Genomic DNA, 20,045 nt, shown 5'->3' with positions numbered 1-20,045 from the left:
ACTTAAACAGTGACAAGGAAAAAACCTCAGCCCTTCCCCCTTCCACCCCCCAGACAACAGTTTTGCGTTAGTGTAGCCTTTGTCTCAGCTGTATTTTCAAAGCTCTGGTCTGTTAGTCTAAAGCTGCTGTGTGGATGCCTGCAAGGCAAATTACAGCTCCTAGTGTGACAAAGGCAAGTCAGATTTCTTTTCTTCAAGACCTGACACTTAACAAGCTTCAGGAGAGCACTGTAGCAGAAATGCTGGACTGTGTGCTGAGGGGTAAGTGTTTGATGCTGTTCTCCCTCTCCTTTATTCCTTCAGATGTTGCTCATTTGAGCAGTAAGCTAACTATGGATTCTGATGATTAATAGGTTTGGGGGACTGTGTTTCAGCTCAGAATTACATGTTCCTAAACTGACTGTGGTTGCTGACTGCATACTGACCAGCCTGATTCTGTAGAGGCTGATCATAATTTGTTTTTCCTGGTTATGCCATGTTATGTATGAAAAGATGCTGCAATTAAGAACAGCAGAGACCTCATTTGCTAAAGTGAAGAAAGCTCTGTGTTTTCCCTCCCAACATACACCACCTGTGTAATTATTTATGTCTAATTCCCAGCTAACTTCTAGCTAGACATTCTGGGCTTTCTTTTTTCAGCCCATAATTGACAATGAAGATTGGAACGATCTGTGTAAATCTTCAAAAGACATGAACATCTTTAATGGCAAAAGTATTGCACTATATGTGGGTATACATGCATGTTAAATATATTTAGTTGAAGTGAAATGGTTAGCAGCTCTTTTGACAGAAGAGGAAACTTCATGATTAAATGTAATCTATTGCCTTGAGGTCTCTGTGCTTGCTTAATCCTATCTGAATTTATAAAGAAATTGCAGCAGAAGAAATTTCATTGATTTGTTAATTGATATATAGCTTTGAATCCTTATTATGCTGGGTGCATGGGGAAGGAAGAGAGACAAGCACATTTATCTTTTTCTTTAAACTCAGCAGCTTCACTCTTCAGTTAGGTTTCTTGCATGTTATGGAACCTCATTGCTCTCCCTGTTCTGTGCAGTAATTTTTGCTTTCGTAAAGGATAGCTGAGTCTATGAGGGGAGTACATGATCTGTTTCATCTTTTAAAACTATGGCTTTAATTACGTTCTTGTAGCTGTTGCTTTGTGGTTAATGTAATTATAACAACTTGTGAGTGAGGAAAAGAACATTATTTAGCCCTGGAGCATTTCTCAGTAAAAAGTGGCCTATTTATTTTCATAAGAATTTAAAAGACAGAAAGGAAAAGATAGTGGGGTTTTCTTATGGAATACCAGTTATAATTTTTTAAGGTATTTGTTTGGTTGGTTGGTTGGTTTTTTTAGTTTTAGTTTTTCTTTTTTTAAGTACCGGTTAGTTTTCCCCTTTACAACAAGTGGATGTATATACATAAACCCTTTCTGTGAGGAAATTCTAAACACAGATCAGTTGTAATAGAGATGGAGAACAAACCATTTGATTTAGTATTTTAGATAATCAAGGTGCGTATTGAAGGTCTGTGGTATTTCTTGTATTGTTGCAGTCTGTTGGGAATTCAGCAAGGCTTTCTGATTCATAATTCACAGTTTCCTGTAGTTCATGACATGAAGTAAAACTGTTGCAGTGGACAAAGTTCTGACAGAGTTGATATTAGAATGCTAGTATTGATTCAAGTGCACTGTAAAGCTTAAATTTGCTGTGATAGCCTTATTCTCTTGATCAAGTTAATATAGGTCAGCTCTGAAATGTAACAGTTCTAAATCAGGGATATCAAGTCAGTAAAAAATGTTCTGTTTCATTTCCACCTGTTAGAAAATAACTGGCATGTCCCAGAACTTTTATTGGTGTCTGCCAAATGACACAACATAACCTTTTCCTTTTTTTTTTTTTTTTTTTGGTAATATTTTGATGTTGATGTGATGTTAAAACCTTCTTTATACATTTTAAGAATTTTCCTAAATTGGAAATACTTTTATGGCTTAATTTAGTAATTGTTTAATCACTTGAACCAGAAATTAGTATATCAGAGATCACAGAATCAAGTAGGTTGGAAAAGACCTCTGAGATCATCAAGTCCGAGCTGTGACCCATCACCGCCTTGTCAGCCACAGCACGGCACTGAGCGCCGCATCCAGTCCTGCCTTAAACACCCCCAGGGACAGTGACTCCACCACCTCCCCGGGCAGCCCATTCCAATGCCCAGTCACCCTTCCTGCGAAGAACTTCTTCCTAAATATCTGACCTAAACCTCCCCTGGTGCAGCTTTAGACAGTGTCCTCTTGTCCTGCTGCTGGTTGCCTGGGAATATCCAACCAATCCATCTTAAATGGTGCTCTGGTGGTTTGGGGGAAAGGTGGCCTGCTGTTCAACATTCTTTCCGTGCTTCCAGAAATGTGTTTGTTTTCCCTAACAAGCCAGCATGTCCTCGTGAGAAGGAAATGATCTGCAGTGTATTATGGAAGATGTTGCTGGTTTACATCAGGAGAGGAGGCACCTGGGGTGGCTGTGTGCTTCCGGGGGCTCTAAGTGCACCCACTCTCTAGTCTCAGGTTTTCAGTCACTGAGTGTGTGCAGATGAGGGAAACCCTGAAGGAATGGCAAAATGACCTGAGGTTGCTTATTTATGGAGAGGGCTTAAGAATAACAAGGAACCAAGCTTGGCTGTCAGATACCAAACTATGGAACTTTCATAGTTGCATAGCCAGATGTCACATTGATGCCTGACAAAATGACAAAAGCTCCAATAAGTGGGGCTTACTGATTCAGAAAATCTGTACTGAAAAACAAACTCTTCTGGTTTTAAGAGTAAAATTTAGTCTTTACAAAACGTGGATTTGTCAGGGTGCCTAATTTTTTTTTTAATTTTAAAAATAGAATCTGATTAGGTTATAGTAGGCTTCATAATATATAATTAGCAACAGAATGCCAGATCAAGCCATCAATTTTTAAGCAGAGCTCTTCTTTGCTACCAGTGGAGTGTTGCTTAAAAATTGATGGCACAATCTGGCCCACAATGAACAGGGGATTCATGCAGAAAGCATTAGTTGTAATTCTACTCAGTCTTCATCCTGGTGATGGCAGGGACCCAGAAACTCAAGACCAGTCTGTTGGAATAGTCTGCAATTTCAATACTTGTTGGGAGACAAAAGGCTTAAGGACTACTTAAAAAAAAACCAAAAACAACCAAAACCAACAAACAAACAAAACAAAACAAAAAGCAAAAACCCACACACAACCAAACAAAACAAAATAAACAAAAAACCCTGTTAAAAAGCTACCAAACTCTTAGAAAAATTATAAACCACAGCTATTTCCCTTTCATTAAAAGAAACTATTTCTCTAATGGCATACAAAAGTGAAAGACATAATCATTCTCTAAGCAACAGGAGGCTTTCAAATGCACAGAAATGAAGGTTGTTTCCTTTATTTTTTTCTGTTGTGTTCTTGAGGTGTAACTACATTTTACATAGGGATTTTGTTGCATTCAGTGCTACTAGACTTTGTAATTAGAAATTAGAGAACCAGAATAGGGCCTCCTCTGTGCCTCAGAGGATGTGCTCAGGCAAATACTTGTAACTGTAAATAAAGATGAAAGGCTCATGCAGTGGACTGTAATTTTTTATCAAGTTAAATATGTTTTACTCCATTAAAACTCTATGGTAATTGACAGCAAAGACTTTTCAAGGGGTTGTTATCTGTTATCTCTTAGGAAGAGAGATGGTCAGGGGTGGTGCTGGTCTGTGTAGGCCCATGTGAAAATGTTGAGTGACCATGGAAGTTGCAGGGCAGACCTTTGTAGCTCTTTATGGTATAGTTAACACTTTTTTTTTTTTTTTGATCTGCTTAAAAAAGATAACTGAGGAAGTTGCAGTATGCCAGACTCCAGGGGAAGCTACAGGAATGAAGAGGTGTGAAGTGTTAACTGTGTCTTCACAAAGTTAGCTGAATGCATCAGTCACAAAATGCTTGGGCTGTAGACTTCTGCCAGGTACAAGGGATTAAGCTCCTAACACTTTGCCAGGCCTATGTGCAGTGCAGTGCCACACTATAACATCATCCAAGCATGAGAACATCACTCGATCCTTAAATACCTTTTTGGAGGTGACAAAACCAAAACCTGTCAGGAGTTTCGGTGTGATTTGCTCTCCATCCCATTGTAGTCTCACAGTGGCCCTTGTTGAAGCAAAAGACACAACAGTAGCCACTGTGGAGTAATTGGAGCCCAGGACAGCTCCTGCTGTCCCTGCCACAGGGTTGGATGTGTGGGGCACCTGAGCTGCTGAGGCTCTTGGGCATGTTGTTTCACCCCTGCCAGCTTCGTTCTTCCCTCTTGCCACAGTCCCATAGGTTGGTCATCTGCAGAAGCACAGCAGCACCATGTCCCTCAGTACAGACATCTCAGAGCTGTGCTTGGAGGTGTTTCTGTTACAGAGCCAGGGGAGAAAAGTTGCCCTGGAACAGACTGCAACAGGTCAGCTAGAGCAGCCTCCTGCCCACACCCGGGCAGGGTTCAGGATTACCTCAGAGCCACTTCAGGTTGATATTTCAAAGGCTCCAAGAGCAGAGTGCAGTCTCTTAGAGTAAGTATATAGCTCTGGGTTTTCCCACTCTCTTGGAAAAGAAACTTGGGTTTGCTCTATTTTTTAAACCCTCCCATAAGCAAGTGGGAGACATTAATTAGATCCTCTCCCATTAGCTTGTCCCCAGGCTAAACAAGCCCACCTCATCTCCAGGCTAAACAAGCATGGCTCCTACAGCCTTGGTTGTCCACAGCTGGGCTGGCCCCAGTTTGTCACTCTCCATGGATTGGTGAGCCCAAACTTGCATGCAGAAGTGCAGACAGAGCCTCATGAGCACCATGTCAAAGGGTGCTCATTCACCTCTCAGTGAAATTTCCATCATCCTTCTGCTTGTGGGGTGGGCATTGCACATCAGTGTCAGCCCCCAGGACACAGTTTGAAACAAGGAATGGTCTTGTACTCAAGCAGTGCCCCATCAGTTACAGCACTCTACAAGTCGGCTGCCTCCACTGCATCCCTGGGCTTGGGGACTCTGGAGGGCAGCAGGGATCAGGGAGGCAGGTGCTCCTTCAGTATTGCTCTGTCCCTAAAGGCACTAATCAGAAAACAACCTGGAATAAATGAGCCTGGCAGAAGTGATGGGGAGGAAGAGACTGTCACCACCTTCCCTGGAAGGCAGTGTCCTCTTGGGGTTTGCTCCTTTCTCACACTTCTGCAGGCTGGAAGGTCATGGGCTGTTTTTCTTGGTCTTGGCCTTTTCCCCTCAGAAATGAATCTCAAATCCTGTGTAGCAGCCCTGACACAATTTTCTGGGGATTGTCTTCCCAGGTTATTGGCAGGCTCTGGCTTGACCAGTTTTAACTCAGTCAGCTTGGAAAGGGATATGTAGGGCACCACACCGAAGCTCTTGTACAGCTGCTCTTGCAGCATTTCTGGCACTTGGAGCAATCAACAAAATCTGCCACTTGAACTGAAACTCTCCATATCTACTTTTTAGCCTTGGAGCGGTTCTGTAAAAATTTGTTTATTTAAGTTTAAAGGTAAATTATTCAACCGTATTTGAGCTACTAGAATGTAAAGAGAATACAGGCAAATAGTCTTTTGTATGAAAATAATGAATTGCAAGGCACTCTACAAGAAGTTGTTGGGTTAATTGCAAAGCTGTAATTAACTGGTTAGAAGCAGGAGGTAGCCTCCCCTGATTCGTATGCATGCCACGGCAGCCCAGCAGCCAGAGCCCCACTCTTTTCTCCCTGCCTGAGGAAGTCCAGCAGCTCAGTTGCTTGTTTTTCTCTCACCTTCCTGAATTTCCTTCAGTGCTCTTTTCTCTGGGCTGGCAGCTGCAGTGGTGATTGTTCTGTCCAGTTGTATCTTGCATAACAATTGGGGAATTAACAGATCTCCCTTTCAGAGTTTGCTCCAGCAGGTCATGTTTTGAGTCTCTGAGGCATTCCTTTTCCTGTCCTCCCCCCAGTCTGTGTCTAAGTTACAGGACAGTTTCTCCGGTATAATGCTTTTTCTGAGAGATGGAAATCTCTCTTTGTCTACTTCATATAAAGTCAGTGATTAATGGACAAAGAAAATCGTATATGTTTTACTCCTCATACAACTTAGAAACACTGTGTTTTTGCAGAAAGTGAAATGATACTACTTTTTCAATTCTGATTTTTGTATTGGCACTGGCACATAGTATCAACAGTGTTTAGGTTTGAAAGACTTCCAATATTTGTAAGGTTGAGATTTTAACCCTTTGTTTTATAAAATGTTAGCAATAGTTGAAGTGCTTGCTGATCCTGCAAAGCCCAGTAGAAAGCCCATGGAGCTGAAGCAAAGGAGTGAGTGGGGTTTTGGCTGGGGAGATCCACACAGGTCACCATTGGATATTGAAAAGGGGAAACTCCCAGGTCAGTGTATGACAGGAGTGGAGAAGAGCACCATGTGTTTCTTCTTTACAATGAAGCTAAGTTTCATGCATCTGTTGTAAAATTTCTGGGAAAGTCCATTACATTTGTAAATATAGATATTTTTTCCAACTTGGCTGCTTTCATAGAATCATAGAACAGCCCAGATTGGAAGGACTATGAAAAGACCATCTGATCCAGCCATTTATGGGAAGGGGAACCTAAATGAAATAGTCTAGCACCCTGTCAAGTGAAACCTCCTGTGATGGAGCTCTGACTTGTCCATGTGAGAGGTTGTTGCAGTGAATTCCTGCTCGTCACAAGGAGCCACATGGAGATTATTACAAGGGACAGTGGGTACAAATTGCAACAGGAGAGGTTTCATCTCAACATGAGAAAAAATTAGATCTCTAGTTGTATGCATACACATCCATTTTGGACAGATGCATTAGGGAGCCATATGCATGTCTAGCTAAAACCTGCCTTAGAAAACTTATGTTTGTTCCAGATCTATTCTCTAAGCCATTTCTAAGCAACAGATCAATTGCTGCAAGCTTGCTGACATGACATGTCTAATGGGAATTGGATCCCTTCCCTTCAGTGTGCTGTCTTTAATCCTAGCCTTATTACTTGCTACATGATGATTTTTCTACTCCACTTCTCTTTTTTTCTTTTTTTTTTTCCAAGAGCCTGGAATGATGGAGGGTCCCACATTTTTGCACACAGTGTATGAACCATGCTCAGACAGATGCTCACTAGAGATAAGCCCTTCTTAATAAAGGGAAGTTGTGAGGTGCATGCAGGAGGCGGGAGTGGGAGATAGGACTAAGTAGCTATCTCCTGAGAATGGCCATTATCCCTGTAGAGACACTATGCCTTGCATAGAGTGATGTCCAGTGTTTAAAGAGAGGTGCAAAGAATCAGGCAGCAGCCCGCATCCTTCCCCAGCCCAGCCCAGTTGTGGTAACATCCCAGGGAACTGGGCTTTCCTCCCAGGACAAGCTGCAGAGGCACACGTGTCCATGGCAGCCCACCCTGCTGGGGTTTCGTGTCCATGGCAGCCCACCCTGCTGGGGTTTCGTGTCCCTGGCAGCCCACCCTGCTGGGATTTCCTGGTGGCTGCCATGACCTGGAGGGCAGCAGGCTGTGGTAGGTGCCAGCACTTGCAGGGAGCCTCCTCCAGGGCTTCAGGGCAGGAGGCAGAGCAGGTCTGGGGACAGGGAGGGGGCAGAAGGGCAGCCACCAGCCAGGGAAGCTTGTGCCTCTCCTGTCTGCCTTCTCCTGTGGGAAAGGGATGTTGGTTAAGTCATACCAAAAGTTAGTGGTTGCTGAAGTGTTTTAGAAATGAAGGTGTGTGGTGATTTTATGCATCCTGGCTTCAGTTCAGTGCTCATGGAAGGTTGTTCCCCATGCTGTCACTTCTTCAGGGTGCAACTTTCAGAGGACCCCAGGTGACCTTGGGGCACGAGTGTTTGGAAGAGGCATTTAAAAGACTGATGACAATCTTTCTTCTCTTTGAGTTTAAACAATGTAAGGTTTGCACAGCCTGCTTTCTACTCTTTGAGTTTAAGCTGTGTAAGGTTTGCACAACCTGAAGAATTGTTCTTGTTTCTTTTGTCAGTGTCTGCTATAGAAAGTGTTATTTTGGAAGAAGGAGGGTTCATGCACTTTCTGTGTCTATTTATACTTTCTGCATACTACTTCCCAGACTTCTGTATGGTATTTTAAGCTTTATTACCTCCCACTGTTGATATGTCTGCACTGCCTCACTGAATTCAGCTGATGCCTATTGGCTTCATTGCATGTTTCCAAAAATACAAACTTCAGAGCAACAAGACTCAATGAAAAAAAGGTGTCGAGAGGAAATAGTGGCCGTATGCTCAGATACACTGTGCTACAAACAAACAGTGGATGTTAAATGTGCAGCACTTTTCAGCTGCCTTCTCCTGTCATATGGTGGAGCTCTGTCTGCTTGAGTGCTTTCTAACTTGCTCTTTCTGTTTCTTCATGCTTCCCTGGATTCAGAGAGAGGTAAATTATTTTCATTTTTCCATTTTTGTGTTTATCCTTCCGGCATGCACTGGAAAATGTTGTATTGGTTTGCTTGTATCAGTGAACAGAAGCTCAACTTAAATGAGTAAATTCATATCTGTCACCTTTTCAATTTGCTGTTAACAGAATTGTCCAATTGATACTGGCTGTTGGTTGTTTGGGGTTTTTTTTTCCTCAGGCCCCAAACCCTCTAATAATAGAACAGTTTAAAATCATGCGGTGCAGTGGGTCTTACTATTTGCTTCTGCTCTTGGGATTAAATTCAGATGATGGTGTTTTCTGGAATCTGAAATGCAAGACAGTGTTAAAATCTCAGCTTTTATTTAAAAAATTGAAAAAACATGATCCTGAGAGCAGGGGATTTCAGAGCTAAGTTTAGCAAGACTTGAAAAAGTAAACGTTTATTTTCTATTTTTGGTATTTGTTTCCAGTCTGTCTGGGTTGCTTGCTTGTATTTTAAGTTTGAAGAAAAGTTGTCCCCAGCCCGTTTGATTTGTTTGGATGTACAAAGGGATCGTTTGGAATTCTCTACAATGCTTCCTGTTTCATGGCAGCACAGACACTAAGGCATTGTAGTCAGGTGCTTTGCAGCACAAGGGCTGCAGCCACTCCAAAGGCTCTTAGCAATAGAATTGAATCCCTCAGATGAGATTTGGGGTTTGTTTGCTCTTCTAAATTGCAAAATCTTGAAAGTGGGACTGGGTGGAAGGAATGTGGTTTAGAGATGCAGACCATTCCTCATGTTTGCTTTGTGGAATATAATGAGAATGGTTTCCAGGCCTGACTTTTTTTTAATCAATTCTTCAGGCAGTGTTGGCCTAGGGAAATATTTGAACTTTCTTGATTATGGTTTTGCAGTCTAATGTAGGTTTCATGAGTGTGGAGAGCAATGATCCTTCCAGCCTAGCACTGGCAAAATGTGCTTCAAGCAGATTCGTGTGTAGTGTCTGTGCACAACTGCTGTGTTCTCTGTCTGAATAATAAAGAACAAAGGAGAACTGGGAAGCCTTGCTTATAAAACAAATCACACTGGAGAAATTAACCATTCTGCTGTAGTCTTCTGTCTTCAGTTAAATCAGTTATAGAGCTTTGAGCATCTCAACTTGATGTATTTCTTTATTAAATCTTTAAATATTCCTTTTAAACAAAAGCCCATGTCTTCCAATTAGATCTGGAAGACAGAAGCATTGTCAAAAATATCTAAATACTAATTTGTCAAAGTCAAATTTACAGGATCTGCTGCAAAGAGGCTGTTCAGAGGTTCACAGGCACAATAACACATTCATTTACTTAATGAAAGTCAGGATTCATCATGCTGGCCATCCTGAGGAGTTAAACCACCCTTTACAATGCTTCCAGGGAAAAGCAGCAACTATAATGGCCTTGAAAAACGACCTCATTTCTGTGCCTTTTCTTTGAAAACTGCTGCACAAGGGTAGGAAGGCAGCCCCCTGCACATTTCCAAAATATTGTGAAGTAGTTAAGGAAAATACCAACATAACACCCTGAAAAAATCTGTGTTGACCAAGTCAGTGGGCAGTGATTTTTCATACTATCTGTCCAAAAGTTCTGTCTTTTGTTAAACCCATCTATAAAACAAGCAGAAGTCTAAGCTACTGATTGAATTTTGAGTTTGCCATGCCTGTCTAGCAGTTGGTGAGCAGCAGTACGCCCTGTCTGACTGACCCCCAGGCCCCAGCTGGATGTGCCATAGTGTTATCTGGGCTTCCTTGGGCTGCCAATCCTACAAGAGCTCAGTTCCTAGGGCATCTCCCTGGTGGTGACCATGGCACACGTGACAGAGTGTCCCTCTTGCCATGAGGTGGTGCTTTGGCCGTGTGATTGCGAGGCGAGGCTGGGAAGGAGGACCAACATGGGACATACATTTCAGCTGTACAATCTGTACTGTTGTCACTGTGCTAACAGAGCTCATGGATCTGGACAATTGCACTTTGACGTGACTCCAGTTGATGCAAACCTGTGGCCCTCTGCAGGAGTAGAATAAAACCCTTGGTAATAGAGAGGGAAATGCTTTGTAACATCTCAGAGCCACCTTTCATGCTGGTGAGGCTGACAGGGCTCCTGTCTCCTGGGCACAAGAGAAGGTGGCAGGCAGCACTGAGACCCTGAAAGCCCCTCTTGGGGACCAGCTTTTGCAGCTGCCTAAGCATCAGGCTGCAGGAAGGAAATTGGAGTGAAAGTCATGCAAATGCTTCAGGCTTGGAAGTGCTGGGCTCTGAAGGGCTGAGCTGCGTATCAGACGTATCAGCTCTGAGAGGGTTTTAACAAATTTTGGAAGCACACAGAACTGTGGCGATGATAAGACATCAAAGAGAAACCAGCAGCTGTGAGTTTTAGGGCTGCCAGATTAAAGCCTCTGAGTATCACACAAAGTAGCCATAGCTCCTCCTTCAGAGTTAGCAAGTGACATTATCAAGGAATGAAACAAACAGCCTTTCAGCAGGGGATAATTTACCCTACAAACTTTATGCTTGAATTAGAAAAACAAGCTACACTCTGCGAATGCCAGACCATTTGAGGGGAATTCATTAAAATGCAGAAGTGATGTTTTGCTGCAAGGAAATCAATTTTCAAATTGTGTGAAAACTGAAATAAGAAAAGTCTCCCAAAAGTCTCCCTCCCTCTTCTTGGGGAGGGCATTTTAACTACTTGGATGAAAAATTCGTCACCAGGGTAATGTCATGGTGGCCAAGTGTGCTGTAGCTGGAGAGTAGCTAAAGAGGTGGAGGAGCTCTGTGAGGTGAAGCACTTGGAGTGAAGAAAAATGGAAGGTTCTCATGTGTGTTCAGGATTTCCAGCAACTGTCAGAAACACAGGGAAAATTCTTTCTCCCCCACATCACTTCCAGCTCTCATCACCGAGGAGAAAAGGGTACATGTGGCTACTGTATAAGAGAAATGGGAAGGAGAAGACTCTTGGGAATAGTTATTTTTCTTCCTCGTCCTCCTGCAGGATTTGATTCCAAAGTGTTGGGTGTATATTCACCTGGAGAAGGGGCTATGAGTTTCATTTGGAACAGGTGGAAGGGAAGCAGTGGTTTCACTTGGTATCTGTCTGGTATCTGGTAGTTGAAAGGTCCTCAGTAAAGATTTTACAGTGTTTTTACTACAGATTTTGCAGTGTTTGTGAATGCTTCTTGTTTCATCTAGTTATGGTTTTCTTACCTTTGGATTTTTCTCCCTAACTTTGCAAGTTCCTTGGTGGGACCATAATAAAAAAACAAGTGGACTGAACAGAGTCACAGGCATTATTTCAGCCATAAGCCATTCTCCTTTCTCCTATATGAACAAGAAGCCTGGATCAAAAGCCTGAAATGTTAATCCAGAGGATATGTAATTTCTAACATACGTATTACTGCAGGGTTTCTTGCACCTCATCTGAGCACCTTTCTTGCACCTTCTCTGCCATTTATGATACTAGAATATTTGTGTGTCATGGAAAAACCCCACCCAAGGATAGTCTTGATGGCATTATATTGACCTGCTTTTATCATGTGCCTCCTTTTCCTTCTCTTGCTTTTCTCCTCCTCTGCTCCCATGGACATTCAAGTCCTGAGAGTGAATGTCAACCCCCTGCCAGGTGCCTCTGACCCTGCTCTGCTGCAGAGGTGGCTGCTCTCCCTTTTGTGTTTCCTGCTTTCATAAGTCTCTGGTGAGCTGTTTGCAGGAAAGCAAAGTGAAGCCTGGAAGATACAGACTCAGGAGATGGCTTCCCCACAGCCTGGCATATCTGTTCCCTGACCCTGCAGTTACAGAAGTCTGTACACCAGTACAGAGAAAGCATCTCCTGTAGGCTATTCTGGATGAATTTCAATCAAGAATTTCAATGAATTTCAATTTTAAACCCAGAGAATATAATTTTGTGGTTCAATTGTAATTTGTAATACTTAAATCTGGAAAGAAATGTACATTTTCCTGCATGTGTATCATTTTAATGTAGGTGTTTTAAACAGCAGCAATTTAATTTTATTGAGAAGAGTAAAAAATTTTATTTCATACTTTAAGGCTAGAATGGTAGGGGTTTTTAACCAAAGAGGATTCAGTCAATTCTACATTCTTCTACAGTCTTTTGAAGAAATAAGTTTAATGTGAGAAGGTAATGGAGGATGTGCTACTCTTCTAGGCTGCACTTAATTGGGACGCCTCCTAGGACTTTAGCCTAATAGTGGCAAATGGTTATAACTGCTACTCAAACAGGACAGCATTAGCATAAATTGCTTTTAATGTGATTATATTCATCCAAGGTTGAGCAGCTAAGTGATGCTTAGCCAGGTGTTAAATAGGTATGATTATCTAAGGTTTAGTCAATGACTGTAGGCATTTGCCAATTAAAGAGAGTAAAAGAGCAAATAGAAATTAAATTCCCTTCTACTTAGCACCTTACATTGTCTTTTCAACTCTCAAAATTGCTTTTTAAATGTCTTTCTCTAGTTCTGTATTCTTTCAAAATAAATTGCTACCAATTTTTAACTGTTCAGCAGAACCAGTCTTACCCACTCTTGCACAAAGTAATTCTTATCTATGTTTTTGTTTTTCTGGCTTTTGTCCAGATTACTGATTTATATCCAGTTCCTATAACTGGAAAGTTATTAGTGGAGGATGTAGTATGTGTGCAAATGATCTTTTAAAATTTTTAATTACCTTCTATGCAGTACTTCTTCTCTGTGATCCTGTATCAACTGAAGTGTTGCACTTGTGTTATAAAATTTCAAGAGTATACAGCTTTGTTTGCAACATCATTCTCCCACTAAACAGCTTGCTGCTCTCCCCAGTGACATGGAATGAAATTTTACCAGGAGCTGTCATTCAGATCCCACCAATTTCATGTGCACACACACCCTATGGAGACAGAGACTGATCCAGCTGGGTGAGATGTGATGTCAACCCTGTGCTAGCTCTCTGTCCAGCTGTGGGCTTTGTAATGGCTTTTTCATTTCTTTTTTTGCTCATTTTCCTAGCAGAATGGAAAGATAGGGGAGTGGTAAGAGGAGGCATTTGCCCTTTTCCATAAATTTCTATTGCAAACACGTTGCTCAGCACTTCTTCATTATCCCAGGGGCCTGTTGCACATAAATCTTACTTAAATGTTAATCAGCTTCCAGTGAGCTGCAGTCAAATGAAGGTTTATAGATGAAGCAACCCAGAAGGGATCTGAAGTGGAGGAAGAATTGGAGGCTGGTCTTCTGCCTTACTTGGGATTCAAGGCTTTGGACAAAAGGAAGCTGTTCCATTGTGATCCTCTGTAGGGAAACACAAAACTTTTCCTAAGTTTTATTGTTGCTGTAGGAAGCAGATACTCTGAAATCCTCAGAAAGCCATACCTTTCTTCTCCAAGACAAACCATTGAACTCGGTTCTCTGGGTGCCTAGAAATGCCTGAAGCAGGGCTGGAAGGCTCCTGCTGGCAGTGGAGGAGCCAGCCTGTATCCCATCTCCAGGTCTTGGCTGCTGGGCTGCCATGTAGGGCCACTCATGCAAGCATCTAGGTGACTTCCATGAATTAATGGCATCAGTGGGACTATCTGTGCACTGCCAGAAGGGGGAAGGATGGTTTGTGTGCTAATTTTGATTGATGATTTGAAAACAGATGGTGCTGGCAGGGTTGAGTGTGATGTGGTACCACAGGTTTAGAAGAATTCACATTTCATACTTTGTCTCAGTAGATGCAGGCTCTGATCATTTATGTATATTCACAATCCATGAATGTGATTAGCTGGTTTACTTTGTTCAAGCTGTTCAGGTACTTAAAGTGAAACACTTGAGTCTGCAGCACCACCAGGGTTTTATTCGCTCTCAGTACTTGAAACTGCTGTACTGGCTGGTGTGTCATTTTCTTCTGTAATTGTGTTACACAGCCTTGTTTAGGATTGCATACCATTACAGGCAGAAATATTTACAGAAGCTGCAGCACCAAGTGCTGAGGGGCAGGACACAAGCCTTGCGTGCAGCAGTGCAGTACTGAGGTGTGGAACAGGTGGTCCTGGCAGCCACTTCCCAGCACCCACCACCAATCCCACGGGGATTTTTATATGGCACTTTGTTTTAGGTGCTAGTTTTTCATAGGCTACAGGTGATCCATACCCTCTTCTCCTGGAGTCCAGCTAGGAGTCTTCAGCCCGATTTTGATGCATTAAGCAAGGTGGAAACCATTCTAAAGCAAGGCTTGACACATGTCCAGATGAGCCCAAAGCATCAGTCTTTTTGCAGGAGCAAGACTCCAGCTGAAACTCAGCATCCTGCAGTGCAGAAAAAGGGAACAACATGCCAAAAAGCTCTTGTGGCCAAGGGACTTGGGGAGGAAGCCTTGGGGCATCCTCTGTAATAGACAGCACCTTCCTGGATTATTGCTTTGTGATTTTTCCTGCAGGTCACGATCGGTTAGATGAAACTGTCCCAAAGGATGCTGTGTGTCACAGGCTGGCAGGGCAGTGCTGCAGCCAGAGACAGCCAGTGCAGCCCATGAGCTGCATTCTCCGTGCAGGAAGGGTTCAGGTGGAACGTGCTGCCCCACTGCCTCCTGTCCCTGCTGTGCCCAGATGTGTGCCATTGCAGGCTGGGATGCAGCGAGATGGAGAGGGGCCTCCAGCTTTGCTGTGTTTCTGCTTGGTTCTGTCATGTGGAATTGCTTTCAGATCTCATGCTCTGATAGTTTTGTGTGGCTTGGGTTTGTTGTTTTTGGTTTTTTTTTTTAATAATATTCATCAGGCTTCTGGTTGCAAAGCACTTAGATGGAGCAACCACCTGTACCTGTTACTGAGCAGCCCTTCAATATTGCAAGGGCTCATGAAGAGCAAAATCTGCCATTCAATTAGATACAGGCACAGTACTTAACTGCAGGACAGTGTCTGTGTCTTGTACAGAGCAGGAAGGCCAGCAATCCATTTGCCACAGTCTCTGATTCTCCCTGGATAGCTTCAGTGTAAAATTCTTCAATTCATGGAGCATTTCAAATGAATTTTAAAATTGGCCATCCATGCTACATTAAACCCTGCTCAGAATATTTACAGACTTTTATATACAGCAATATTTTAGTTTATACTAGGCCTGTGACTTAGGAATATCCCTCCTATCTCTTCACAACTGAGAGCTTTGCTGGTAATTATTTATGTGTAAAGCAGAAAGACACTGAAAAGAGACTTCAGGCATAAGAGGCTGGAGCAAAGTCCAAGAGAAATCTGAAGGTAGTAAGAGGATCACAAAGTGGGAATGAGCTGTGGCTGCTTGGAGGACATGAAAAAGCAGAGGTGCAAGACCAGCAAAGAGAGTTTGGTATAGCAAGGATGGCAGCTGGGCAAAGCCAGGCTTCTTCCTGGCTCAGTATGGATCACTTGGACTGTTTCAGAAGAGCTCCAACTCTTAAACATCCTGAGAACAAATAAACCTAGTCATGGCACTACCTTCATCCATGCTAGAAAGCTATACTGTGCTGTGGTGACTAGCCAGTACAGTGCAAAAATCCCTTTTGTAGGGCAGCTTTATTTAACTTCTGAAAAAATAAGGTCAGAAATTTAGGGCAATTAGTGTGAGCAAAGCTCAGCAGGTTCACATCTCCCTTATGCAACCAGATCTCTAATTACTATCTGCATATTTTAAACACTTTATGCAGTCCTTTGAAATATGATTTTTCTCTGACTTCAGTGTTGTATGCTGTTTCTCAGTTAAGAGCTGCAAATGTTTTCTGTCTTAATATGTAATTCTCTCTCTACTTCAGTAACATATTTGAGTAAATTTTGCTGTTTATTTACAATTGCATTTGGAATTACAGGTTGTAACTTGAGTGAGTTGCATGGTTAGGAAACCATAATGAGCTTTTGAATTACATAGATGGAGCTTTTGAATGCTATAGATTAGATATATGTTTCATGGGTAAACAGTTTACTACATTTGTAGTTCTGCTTTGTCGAAGGTATGTATTTTATACCTTGAGAACTGAGACATAAGCTGAAGTAGGACTAGCAGTTTTGGAAATATAATGTCATCAAATTTGTTTTGCATATTTCCAATGTGTCCATTTATCTCGTTTACACAGAGACTTTGCTTACGTGGCAAGAGACAAAGACACCAGAATATTGAAATGTCATGTGTTTCGATGTGACACACCTGCAAAAGCCATTGCTACAAGTTTACACGAAATCTGCTCAAAGGCAAGTGGATTTAAAATCAGCAGCATTTGTCTGTTCAGAGGTCCCTGAGCCTTATACATGTAATGAGCAGTTGAGTGCAGTGTTAGTTTTGTTTATATAACTGGCAACGAGAAACAGTGTAGAGAATTTGTAAGGGAAAGGACGCAAATGGATGGGAATTATGGGAGAGTGGGCATTTAGATTTGAGGAAGATGATATGTGCTTTTGATTTGACAAGTGTATATAGAGGCCAAAGGCTTTCCTGAATAATAAAGAAGATGCAGGTTCAAAATAGAAAAAGAACACAGAGGTTCAATTAATAAGAAACAATGATGTTAAACTGCATAAATAAATCAGACCTTGTTTGAATGGTGCTATTCGATGGTATTATCCTGCAGGACATAGGGGAAAATAGTTGCTAACTGTTAAAATTGTTATTTAAAAAGAATAACCTGCTTAGTCATGTACCCTCTGACTTATTTCAGATTTCAAAAATAGGTTGTAAAAGGAGTAGATTGTAGTTGCCGTATAAAACTATATATTTTTTGGAATGCTGTATTATTACTGTCTTCTTCAGATTATGGCTGAACGGAAAAATGCTAAAGCTATGGCCTGCAGCTCATTGCAAGACAGGACAAATGTCACCCTTGATGTTCCTCTGCAAGGTACTGTGTGTTACAGCTAGTATCCTCAGGATGGTCCTGTTTTAGATAAGTTTTGTTTCTGATGCAGATTTTGACAAAAATGGAGCATGCTGGGTGGAGAAGTCAGGAGTGTATTCCTTATTTATCTGTAACATAATCTATTATATCATTAATCTATAATTAATGTATCTGACTGATTGTAATCTGTTCCTGTATTACTTTAAGTATTTTTCTTGGTTATGGTGACAGTTATGGAGTCCTCCTCAGTTATGTCAACTTGTGTATTTCCTCTTTTATTTTGAAATGCAAGTGTTTCAAATACAATTGTACTTATTTGTGGCTACTCAGGATACTGTCTTTTCAAATCAAAATACCTCCTGACTTGAGACTGCACCAGTTGGCCAAATCTTCCTTAAAAATAGAATATACTCCAGTTACTCACCTGGATTCAGAAGTGCCATAGGAGTACTCCTCCTAGGTTTCAGCATCTATTTTAGCAATTTCTGAGGCAAGGGTGCAAGTGGGTTGTCATCCAGCTTTTGCACACTTTACTGCATGGTAGAAGGAAGTTGCCTTCGTGTGCTGTTATTTGTCATATCTTAGTAGTTGCTGTTTTGAAACTATTCCAGGAGAACAAATATACCTTGCATTAGCTTTACAGCAAATTATATGCTTCTAGATCCACCAGTTTGTACTGAGTATCTTGCTCCTAATCCATACATCAGCTTGTGCAATGGTCTGTGTAATGTGTACTGTTCAGGCAGAGTATTGATTACTTGGAGACTGTGTTTAACATATTAGCAAGGATGATATTAAAGCAGATCACAAATTTTACATGGTTGTTGCAGTGAAACTTAGGTCTATACATCTTAGAGACCCATTCTTCTTTATTTTCTGTGTGTTAATATGCCAGCATTCTAATGTGATTTTATTCTTAGCATAGAACAAAAATTCCTTTAGAAATTATTGAGGCTTGTTCTTGTTAGAAGGAATAAACATTTCTTTAAATCCATGCAATACCTTCAGAGTACATTTAAGGGGTAAACAGTTTTATATTATTGATTAAATAAAAGTGCTTTTTTCTGCTGTGAATGCTGATTAATAGAAATTGACTTTTGTTCCCATGCAGTAGATTTCCCAACACCAAAGACAGAACTGGTACAGAAGTTTCACGTCCAGTACCTGGGCATGCTACCTGTAGCAAAACCTGTGGGTATGTAACACTTAAGTGAATTCCAAAGTACCTTGCTTAAACTCTAATGGCTCATCAGCTGCCAGTGCATGACTTTTGGAGGGTAGCAGCTCTTCTGTTTCAGTCACATGAATCAGGCATGAAGATATCTAATATTCAGGGCATCACATGAACATGTGTTTTGCAAACAGGGTATTCTGGGAACTGCCAAGAAGGCAGAGTTTCTTTCCACGGCTTTCTCTGAATATGAGCTCTGCTACTAATGAGAAGGGCCCTAAAGAATTGAATCAGCACAAAAGCTAAACAAGATGCTATCCTGGTTTTTTGTAAGCCAGAGGCACCTGCTTTGGTCTTCCAGATGGAGAAATACAACTTCATAGTACCTTATTCCATTATCAAATTAATTTTAATAAGGAATCCAGAACAATCTGTTTTCTATACTGCTGTGTGAAGATTAAAAAAATCTGTTGTTCTTTATATATATTATTTTCAGTATTGCATTTTATTCTCTTCTAGGAATGGATACTCTGAACAGTGCCATTGAAAGTCTAATGGCTTCCTCTACCAAAGATGACTGGTTGCCAGTTACCATGAACGTTGCTGATGCTACTGTCACAGTCATCAATGAAAGAGTAAGGCAGACTGTGTTGTTTAAAACACAATTAAAATTATATGAGTGTTGAAATTTAGGAACACAGAAATGCTAGTAGGGTTAATTTAAACTAAAATTCATTTGCTTATTTTGCATTTTATTTCTTTCCAGAATCTGCAGAGGCTCTTACTGCTCATATCAGCTTCAGTTTTATTTATCATTCCAAGCATGTTCTCAGAAATAAATTATGATAAATATTCATTAGATAATTAAATTCAGTGTTTTCCTTTCTAGGAATTTTGAGCCTAAAATGTTGTAGGTTGAGCCCAAAGTAGTAGCAATCCTAAATTCCAAATTGCATTTGCCTTACTCTTGGTATGGAACCAAGAGTAATATAAAAATCTGTGTTACAGAAGAAAATGTAGAGCATTTTCCATAGAGCTTAATACAGTGAGAATTACTAATGCTGTATTTTATATATACCTCTTGATGAGGTACTAAACAAACATCTCTGTAACACACCAGTGATAGGGGAGCATGTTTTGGAGTCATTACACCCATGTTGTTTTGTTTCTTCACAAAACAAGCAGCTTCCAAAATGTACACCATTTTAAAAGTTTTTGGTAATGCTCAAAGCCTCGGTGACAGCCTAGAAGGGGAGATCCAGCCCAGGCCTGAGCATGCTTGGCTCATGCAGATAGTAAGGAGTTACAATACTGTATCAGGACATCCTCCCATTTAATCAAAACTGAAAGTTCCACAGAGTATCCAGTAGTAATGCTCAACCCTTTGGTTCACGGGCAGAATGAAGAGGAAGTCATGGTGGAGTGTCGTGTGCGGTTCCTGTCCTTCATGGGAGTGGGCAAAGACATCCACACGTTCGCCTTCATTATGGACACAGGAAACCAGCACTTTGAGTGCCATGTTTTTTGGTGTGAACCAAATGCAGGCAACGTATCAGAAGCTGTTCAGGCTGCTTGTATGGTAA

At 41.4% G+C, this 20,045-nt stretch overlaps 1 protein-coding gene across 18 annotated transcripts in view; it reads left to right on the top strand.

Annotated features, from left to right (window-relative positions):
• The window catches only part of APBB2 (amyloid beta precursor protein binding family B member 2), a 165,861-nt gene that overhangs the window by 140,859 nt on the left and 4,957 nt on the right, over window positions 1-20,045 (top strand). For 9 of the 18 annotated variants that reach the window (XM_038136361.1, XM_038136346.1, XM_038136354.1 and 6 more), the window contains 6 exons: window positions 8,461-8,466; window positions 16,536-16,650; window positions 17,207-17,294; window positions 18,403-18,486; window positions 18,982-19,097; window positions 19,862-20,041. In XM_038136361.1, the coding sequence (XP_037992289.1) occupies window positions 17,210-17,294; window positions 18,403-18,486; window positions 18,982-19,097; window positions 19,862-20,041 (465 nt within the window). In that variant the 5' untranslated portion in view covers window positions 8,461-8,466; window positions 16,536-16,650; window positions 17,207-17,209. Of the gene's footprint in view, window positions 1-42; window positions 262-8,460; window positions 8,467-16,535; window positions 16,651-17,206; window positions 17,295-18,402; window positions 18,487-18,981; window positions 19,098-19,861; window positions 20,042-20,045 lie in introns of those variants that run through there. The other 9 variants (XM_038136358.1, XM_038136349.1, XM_038136356.1 and 6 more) reach the window with 4 other exon arrangements.

This window comes from Motacilla alba, chromosome 4, assembly GCF_015832195.1.
Source record: "Motacilla alba alba isolate MOTALB_02 chromosome 4, Motacilla_alba_V1.0_pri, whole genome shotgun sequence".
In the NCBI taxonomy this organism is placed as follows: Eukaryota; Metazoa; Chordata; class Aves; order Passeriformes; family Motacillidae; genus Motacilla; species Motacilla alba.
This window is presented reverse-complemented; position numbering and strand designations above follow the sequence as displayed.